The sequence below is a fragment of the Anguilla anguilla genome, chromosome 5, assembly GCF_013347855.1.
Source record: "Anguilla anguilla isolate fAngAng1 chromosome 5, fAngAng1.pri, whole genome shotgun sequence".
NCBI lineage: Eukaryota > Metazoa > Chordata > Actinopteri > Anguilliformes > Anguillidae > Anguilla > Anguilla anguilla.
The window spans coordinates 13,451,243-13,460,738 of record NC_049205.1 but is presented as its reverse complement, the minus strand read 5'-3'; the positions used below and the strand labels follow the sequence as shown (position 1 = coordinate 13,460,738).

The 9,496-nt window shown below is 39.8% G+C and overlaps 1 protein-coding gene across 4 annotated transcripts in view; it reads left to right on the top strand.

Annotated features, from left to right (window-relative positions):
• The first annotated feature begins 366 nt into the window (after positions 1-366).
• The window catches only part of lef1 (lymphoid enhancer-binding factor 1), a 42,923-nt gene continuing 33,793 nt past the window's right edge, over positions 367-9,496 (top strand). For 2 of the 4 annotated variants that reach the window (XM_035416548.1, XM_035416544.1), the window contains exons 1-3: positions 367-1,504; positions 3,400-3,466; positions 4,922-5,049. In XM_035416548.1, coding sequence (XP_035272439.1) covers positions 1,301-1,504; positions 3,400-3,466; positions 4,922-5,049 — 399 coding nt within the window. In that variant the 5' untranslated portion in view covers positions 367-1,300. The remainder of the gene's footprint in view (positions 1,505-3,399; positions 3,467-4,921; positions 5,050-9,496) is intronic. The other 2 variants (XM_035416547.1, XM_035416546.1) reach the window with 1 other exon arrangement.

Genomic DNA, 9,496 nt, shown 5'->3' with positions numbered 1-9,496 from the left:
AGTGACACTGACATATAATTTCACGCAATGAATTATAAAATAATTTAAATGAACATTTCAGAATTTTTTCAAATCTGGGAAATAAAGGATATATATAAAGCGCTCCTGGAGATTATAAATAATATATGGCATAGGCTACTCTGTTGGGTTTAAACATTCATATCGCACACTACGCTTCTCTGTAGCCCATCACGCAAAAAGTAGCCTATACAACTAAATTCAGCTTCATCCTTCTCTTTTTTACATCATCGTAGTAATTTGTTACTGATTGGTGTTTGCTTCGTACACACCGCTCCCCCCGCCCATTGCTCTTTTTCCTGTCTGCCCGTTTGCCGTGTGCGATTTATAAACCTCTCTCTTCTCTCTCTCTCGGGAGTGTCAATCGGTGTGGTGTCAATCAGAGCGGCGGTTTCGCTTTCATCTTTACCCCCACAGCCATAGCAAGACGCAGAGCGGAGGAGGGGGGAGAAAGAGAGCTACATTCACTGACACACTCATAAGTGCTACAATACTTAACGGAGAGGAGCTGCGGCTCATAACTAATTCTGTAAACATCGAAAATATTTTATTTTAAACTACTTTATGACCTAGATTTGCTTTATGTTATTTCACGTAAAGGATGTAGAGTATTTACTAAAGTAGGCTAGCCTCCGTAAGATGAAATAAATGCAGACCACGGCGTACTTAACACAGGAAGACGGGATTCCAGAGTCGCTTGTGAAAACAATCCAATTATTTATTTATCTTTATTTTTACTTTGCTGTCTTTTCCCTTTTTCTTTCGCCGAGGAGACATATGAGCATCCGGAGCATCAAATGGGAAATATTCTAAGTTTCACTTATTGTAATACGGTATTGGCTTGTTGATTTTTTACTGGGTCGCCGCAAAAAGAAACACCCGCATGTTTCTCTAATTTATAAGGCATATAAGAGTTACGTATAATTTTGGTGATTTCTGAAGTTACAAGGCAGCGAACAGAAGATTCTTGCACAATGAATGTGCTCTAACTTTGCCGCGAACATTTCCGACTACTCAGGTGTGTCGGTTATTCTTTTTTTCTGACTACTTTAAAAATCCACAATAGCCTACTTAAACAATCATAACACAGAGCTCTCCTGTTGCTCTAGTCAAAACAGAAGACGCGTGTTTGCAGCCCACTACAGACTGCTCACTCACGAAACGCTCCAAGTGTGCAAACATTTCGTTTTCTGAAGTTTTCCTGTTCCTTTGGGGGATTTAGATTATTAACAAAACTGTTAGAGGTGCCTTGTTTGAGCAACTTACATTCATTTGAACCAAAATGCCACAGTTAGCTGGCGGAGGTGGCGGCGGGGATCCAGAACTTTGCGCGACCGATGAAATGATCCCTTTCAAAGACGAAGGAGATCCACATAAAGAGCAGATATTCGCCGAAATAAGTCACTCGGAGGAAGAAGGGGATTTGGCAGATATCAAGTCATCTTTAGTGAACGAGTCGGAGACGAACTCAAGCAACAGCCATGACGTGAGTGGATTGATTGAATTTGATGTATTGATAAGTAAAAGGAATGCTAATTTTACGGTGTTAATGATAATACAATCTATAGTTGGTCCAACAAACAAGGGAGGGGAATCCAATCCTAATTATGCATAGCTCATTCTAAACATTTAGGAAGTTCATATTGTTCAAATTACAATTGTTTTCACTTCTGAAGTAGACTTAAGCCCGAATAAAAATACAGCAATTGGTTAGCAAAAAAAAAAAAAAAAAAAAGGCCACGTGAGCGAAACAAACACCTAAACGAACGTGGGAACATCCATATCTCTTTAACAAATTTCCTGTAAATTAAATCTATATTATAAATAAATAAATGTGTTTATTTGGGGTGTTTTAGAAGAAATGAGCCCAGACTTAAAAAGGAAACTATTTGTTAGGCATAGCCTTTTATTTAGTATAAATAAATGAAGGCATTGTAGCGCGATTTCGAATTATAATTTCCATTATCAGAATTTTAACATGTTAATACAATAAAGGTACATTTTAAAGGAATATATTTACGTTCACCAGTAATGATTTAACCACAAGCCACAATAATTAAAAAGTGGTTTTAGAATGGTATGGGGTACGTAGTTTAAAAAAAGTAGTAAATGTTTATTCTTCAACTTTCCTTTTGTATTTTGCTTTGCTAGAAATGGGGAGTTGGCCGTTTTTTTAAATTTAAAAAAAGTGTATATTTTTTTTATTTATTTAAATGCAATTTTCAAGGTATTTCATTTGTATTTTTTATTTCGAGTCCTTGTTTCAAAACATCTGAACTGCGACTTGTTTTTTTTAATTTTTTTAAGGATTTTAATGTAGGAAAGAGGTTTGTGAAGAAATAGCACACGGCACTTTAGACAGCTGAATATGTAGCTTGGTGAAAGAGAATAAAACATTTTCTAATGGTCATTGTTGTCCAACAACTGGCGCGTGCAAACTAGTTCCAGCATCCTATCCCGTAACGCCCACATTCAGTCTCGTTAACTAACTGACCCGTAGGCACTGAGCTTTTATCTGTTAGTCTTGGTACCAAAAAGAATAACATACATTATACAAAAAACGTACAGGCCTATGTGTGTGCTGTGTCCTTTTTTAATTCTTATAAATCGCCACACACTCGAATTTTTGTGAATAAACTAATATGTACGAGAATCTCAAGCATCGGGCTTTTCCGATGAAAAATCAGTAATAGGGAAATCTGCTTCGCTAAATACCATTTTAAGCAGGGAACCTGCATCACTATGGCCTAGTCATTTATGAATGTACTTTTGATAGGCTAACAATTATTATGTACCCTGTAGTATGTATGAACGTGAGTTTTGGAATTCATTATCTTTTGACTTGCACCTCGTTAACTGTCATTAGGAAAAATGAGAAAGGGTGAATGTTAACTGTGAATCCAGTAAAGTTCACTGACTCTGCTGGTAGGCACCCTAAGGGAAACGAACCCTGACAGGGAAGGCTTTTAGAAATTCTGATTGAGGAAGGAGGAAGGAAACTGCTGCCTGTATGTTTCTATGATCTGGTATATGGCAGCCTTTTTTCCTGCCAATGTAAAACAGTATAGCTGATATATGAAGGAATAAAAAAAAAACCACTCAGTTTCCACCTTTTTCCATAAATACAATTCATAAAGTTGAGAATTGTTAGCCTTCACAACTATTTATTTGCTCTAAGACTGGAATCTAATCAAGAGTTGCTTTGAGTGGAAACACTATTTAACCTCCATTTGGTTTATTTTTGAACTGACACCATCCATTTTTCCAAGATGTATAGAATACAGTGACCTTGAAGCTGAAGTTGTTGCTGTGTGCCAGGGTTTGTTTCTGTGCCTTTCTTTACTAACACAATGACCAGGGTTCTCTGCTATTTTCAAACAGGCTGATAGACAGTCACAATTACCACAGGATTCATACCATGAAAAACACAGGGACCATCCCGACAATGGTAAGTCCGAACTGTTACTCCTGTTAATTTTCTCAATAAAACACACCTTGTCCACAGTCATGGGTTAAAGGTTTCAAATCTGTATTTCATTTTATGTGTCAAAGCTGCATTATAATTTCCTCCATAAATTCGGCACTCTCGGTTTTTATTTTGAAATGTATTATTTGTAATGCGATAATGTAAATGCCTATAGGCAAAAGGTACTGAATAGCATCATCCTAGCCCTGTTTTGAGTTGTAGCAGTAGAAGCACTGGGATGTAAGCTGAATGATGCAAAGTGAATGCATGGAGAATACAGGCATTGCAGTGTCAAACTGACATGCATTACCAAAAAATACATTGCATTTTAATTAAATGACATTATAATTACAGATATTTAACATTAGTTCTATTTAGATTTAGGGAGAAAAATCTAAATTTATAAACAAATGGTCGGATACTTGGCCTTCAGTTCTTGATTGGTTGTTGCTTCGATTGCTGTGTGTTGAATTGGCATTTAGATTTTGAAATTTATGGGTGGGAAGAAGTATGATTAATGTGGAGTATCAATGTTATTTCTATTGGGTAAGTATGGCGATGCACTATTGAGGATGAAGCTGAATAGTTATTCACTTAATAAATGATCACATTTTCCTGGTCACAAGTGTGAAAAAATTGAAAACGCTAAAGGAGTGACTAGTATTGCTCTTAACTCTGGGAGAAGACAGAGTAGTCCAAAGTGTGTCCCTCCCCCTACACACACGTGCAAATACCCCTGATATTGTCACTGAAAACATGTGGCCGCTGTGCAGGGAGGGTTTGGTGCTTTTGTCGTTGCTTACCCTCGAGCGTAGAGCGGCAGGTCAGAATGCGGGTCGACTCTTAGTCCTCCTGAGGTGTTTTAGCAGGACGCCCTTTAACCGAGCCCCGGGAAGGGCAGCGGACTTCAGCCTCTGGGATTCACGCGTATCGCTTCCCAGATGAGGTGGGCTGGCCTCTGGGAGCAAGAGCCTTTCGGGTCAAAGGTCACGGAGAACAGTGGGGTGTCCTCCTCTTCTGACATGATCCGTGTGTTCCCCTTAATTTGCCCTAATTGGCGTGGAGCACCTCCATTGTTTTCTGGAATAATGACCCTACCCCTAAAGAGAAAAGGAGCAGTTTAACAAGAGATGAAGGCAAATAAATATTCCATGAAAAAAGTGTAAGTTGTCAGAATGAATTCCAGTTTGTCCCCCAGTTTTTTCCCATTATGACAGAATTGTTAGGATAAGCTAGGGGTGGCTTTGTGGAATATTTGACTAACATTTAAATATTTATTTTCTTTCCAGTGGGTTACAGGGGTATGCATAATTGGCATTTGAAATGTAACTGATTTCTTCACTTACCATTTACATCTTCTTCATGTGACTGAATCTGTTGAAATACTTGGTGCTTTGACTGGATGTCTGTTCACTGTTAATTCTTTCAATGTTTCAGGGAAGCATCAAGATATCTACAGCAAAGGACATCCTTACCAAGGTTATCCAGGCTACATCATGATGTCCAACATGAACAGTGACTCTTACATGAACAATGGCTCCATTTCCCCACCAATGCCCAGAATGGTGAGTCTCCTGTGTGTGTGTGTGTGACACACGTGAATACGTTATGCATTTCATTATTCTTCTTATATCTTGTGTGATGAGTTTCTTTCCCTAAGTGATCAGGCTACCTGATCGACTGTGGATAACTAGTGCTCTGATCACGCTGAGAGAGCTTCAATACACACATTCCCTGAAGAAAACGTTGCACGTTCATAGTACATCTAGTCAAACTGAATTGCACACCTTACTGTCTAGCAACAGTATATTTACATAAAAATATGGCCTCAAAGAAAATAATTCTAACCTACTTTTCACTGCAAAGAAAGTTGTCAAAACATAAGGGGTTGCACACGCTGTGGTGTGCTGATTTCTCATGTTGTTGTTGATGTGTTTAAGAGAGCTGCTGGTTGAAATGTTGCCATTTTCCATCTTCCCCGTCTGCTCAGTTCCAGCATGCATTCTACATGTGATTCAGGCAAATGAAAGGCAGATTTAAAAACGAGCATGTGAGCAGCTGTCCAGCCTAATCCTGTTCCCTGCTTTTTTTGTGTGCCGGGAAGACACTCAGGCTCGACATGGCCTAATGCCTCTGAAAGCCAGGAGCTATGCGTTCTCTTAGCGCCCTGCTAGCAGAGAGCTTTAGGGGAGACTTTTTCCCCCCTTGTTATCGTTCAAAACTCGAATCCTTTGGCAGTATCAAATTAGCTGATGAATTTTTCATGGCACATATATAAATGAACGGTTTTGGAAAGTTTGAAGTAGACTGAAATTATTCATCTGAGTCTGTGAATAATTTCACGGTGGATTTTATACATTCAAAAAAATAATTTCCTGTTTCACTGTTTGCCTGTAGGTGTACAACATGCAGGTTAAGCATACTGTAATTTTGTCGAGCAAAATAGATATTTAAAGACTGCAACAAAACAGAAATAAGCTTAAGTGACATACAGTTAAATGCAAAAGTTTTGGGACAGTGACAGTTTTGTTGTTTTGGCTCTGTACAAATTTGAACCCTGGATTTTCACATTGAATTTGAAATAAAACAATGAATATGAGGTTAAAGTGCCGACTGTCAGCTTTAATTGGAAGGCATTTATGTGCACGTCGAGTGATCCTTGTCGGAATTACAGCCCTTTTTATTGGTAGTCCCCCCATTTTAGGTGAATAAAATGAATTGGACAATTTAACATAAAGTCGTCATGTTTAGTACTTGGTTGCAAATCCTTTACATTTGATGACTGCCTGAAGTCAACAACTGATAGACATCACCAGATGCTGGATATCGTTCCTGATGATGCTATGCCAGGCCTGCACTGCAGCCATCTTCAGTTTCTGTTTGTTTCTGGGGCATTTGGCCATCAATCCTGTCTTCAACAAGTGAAACGCATGTTCAATTGAATTCTGGACGGGTAATTGACTTGGCCAGTCAGGAACATTCAAATTTTTGGCCCCGAAAAACTCATTGGTTGCTTTAGCTGTATGTTTAGAGTCATTGTTCTGCTGACAATGTGAAGCACTTTAAAAAAAATTCCTTGCATGCTCTGTGATTTTCCCAAAGGACAAATGCAGGTGCCTACACAAAAAATACCACTTGTCACTTTAAGGAAGCAACCTGAAAAAAGAAATTCATTTGGGAGCTGTTTTGTAGGCCAGAGGGATTCAGTGAATGAGTCCCTTTTGGGGAATGCGGTTGGCTGGTTTACTGGCTTCTGCAGTTGGGATGATGTGGTGGTTTGAACTTTCTCTGAAGGATATAAAGCAACACAAATTCCATCTCCGTTCTATATACTGAACTCATCCAGGGTTCCCCAACTCCTTTTGTCTCTCAAGTTTTCCCACCACTACTTTTGGGTACCCAGTTCCTCAGCATGCCTGCAGCCAATGGCAGTACCTGAGCATGCACATTCTTCATATTGTTTCAATTAAACAGGGCTGGAGACTGTGTAACACTGTTGGCTGCTTTGTCCGTGTACGGCTGCCCTCTTGAGCTCAGGGTGGAAACTCTTTGGTAGGTGACCTCATGAAATTCATCTCCCTCTAATGGCTTGGAGGCCACATAACAGTAGCGCACTGTAACTAATTTCTATTGCATTCCTAAAACTCAGTAGAAATCAGATATGTTTAAATGGATTTCAATATGATGTTGAACTGCAGAAGTGCTCACTGCTAGTCATATGCTTTTTTAATCCGAGAAAAGCATACAGCACCTGGGGTCTCTAACACCTGTGTTCATTGAGATCAAGGCTGGTTCTGCTTTCATTTTTGAGGTCAGATCTATTTCCAGTGGCTACGTCATTCTTTTCATGAATCTGCTTTGGATTGTCTTTTAAAAAGAACAAAAAAAAACAAACAAACAAATAAAACAGGCATAAATATTGCAATGCTTGTACTGCATACTCACTGGGATGTGTGGTAGTTTGTGAAATCACCTTTTCTCAGTGAATTTTTACTGAACAAGAAATTGGTCAGTGACAGAGATTTCATTTTACTCATATACACTTGTACACAAATCCGAAACTGTAACAGTTACGATCTTGATGCTATCCTTGATTGACCGAGGTCTTTAGACATGAAGAAGTTTGCCCCGGATTAGCTGAGACTCTACGTCAGATGCAACGACGACTATATCAGATATAGTGGCCATAGACAGGAAGGCAAAGCAGTGTTGATTACCGGTATTGAATTTAATTGTGCAATTAAAATTTTCAGCCAAACCATCTGTTGATGTCTGGATATAACCCCTGAATTTCCTTTTTTATGTGAATGGTGAAAGCACTGCCAGGCTTTGGCTCCAGTGTTCATTTCATGTGGAAGCTCACATGATTCTTAAGTTACACCCTCCTGCTCTCTGATTGGCTCAACTAATTGAGGGCCAAAATTCTGCATATAGAAACAGAGATGCCTCCAGATTAAATCTGTCCACAACCAACAGTCATTGAACATCGGGCACATTTGAGCCAATCACTATCAGCATGTAGTGATCTTCACAGTCTGGAAATTAGTGTTTAGTATCATACTTTAGCAGGACAATCTATAGGATTGCCCCAAAACTTCATTTTAAAAAGGGATCATCTTAGGATTTGCACTCCAGAAAACCATCAGCTTTTGGAACTTGTGATTATTTTGGAAGTTGAGATGTGAAGGCAGGCCATTTTTTCCCCCAAAAGCAATTATAATTATCAGCTTTTCCTTGGACAGTTTAATTTTCATCCAGCATTAGCTTGTCTGCGTCTGCTTTTTTTCAGTAGTTTGATCTTACAGGCAGCGTGGTTTTAAATGCCAGTGTATGGTTCATTTCTACCCCTATACACATAGCATTTTCAAATGTCCTGCAATTACCCACGGGTCAGTTAAGATTGTGAGGCTGCTGTGTATTTAAGCCACCATGTACAAGATTACCTTTTTATTCTTTGTGGAACGTCTTCCTCATAAGAAGTTTCCGGGTCAAGATCAGGGCTGTATGATTGTCATGTCCTTTGACACAAACCTACCGGCTCACTGTTTTGTATTGCAGACAATGCTTACGGCACATTCATACCAAATCTACTCAAACCAAGGATTTGAGGATGTTTGCAAGCCCTGGTAATCAAGAGCACTCTTACCAACCAGTTCTTATGCTGAATTTGTTCTGAAGGGGCGTTTGTCAGTGTCACACTTTTGGTTGAGATATGCATTATTATATATCAAAACAAGTACCATTTTGCTTGAATTTGAACATGCTTCTGTCTTATTTTCAGATGAAAAACTTGAGTATAACACAAGGCTCCTTTGGAGGGAGAGCATGAATGTAACCAGAATATGCACACGTTGTCCTCTTATTTCATGCTCCTCTTGAGTTAAGTCAGAACTTGATAGCCGTGACACAATTTAGTGGAATAGGCCTAGTTCACTACAATGGTTCAACTTGCACCAAGAATGTTGAATATAACACATGTATCAAATGTTTTTGTTGATGCTGATACCTAAATGCATAGCATATCAAATGTATTTAAAGAGTAAAAATGGCCTGAATTATCATGACAGAAACGTGAACGTCCAGGACTGGCCCACACATTCGTGGTAATTTAACCACCGCTTTCCCCGACTCTCAGTCTAGGCGAATAAGCCAGCACTGATATAGCCGAAAAGCACTTTGCTTCTTTTCGCTGAAGACTTTCGGCCCTGGCGGCGCAGGTGGAGCAGGGCCGGGGGTGAACCTCCTCCGCTCTTTGATGTGAAACGTGACGGATTCGGCAGCTCTCCGCGCGCCGTGGAATTGCAAGCCCTGCCTTACGGAAAAGGGATTTCCACAGTCGAGCGTATCCTCCGCAGCTGTGCCGGACGGTCCGGGCTCTCCTCTTTCCCGACGGCGCAGCGCGCAGTTCAGCACCTGGGTCTGCCGCGACAGTCCGCGTTACACTCCGCCGTTAATTCACTTTCATCCGAGTCCTGTGGGCTTAGCCCGATCGCAGACGCCGGCTTTAGGTGT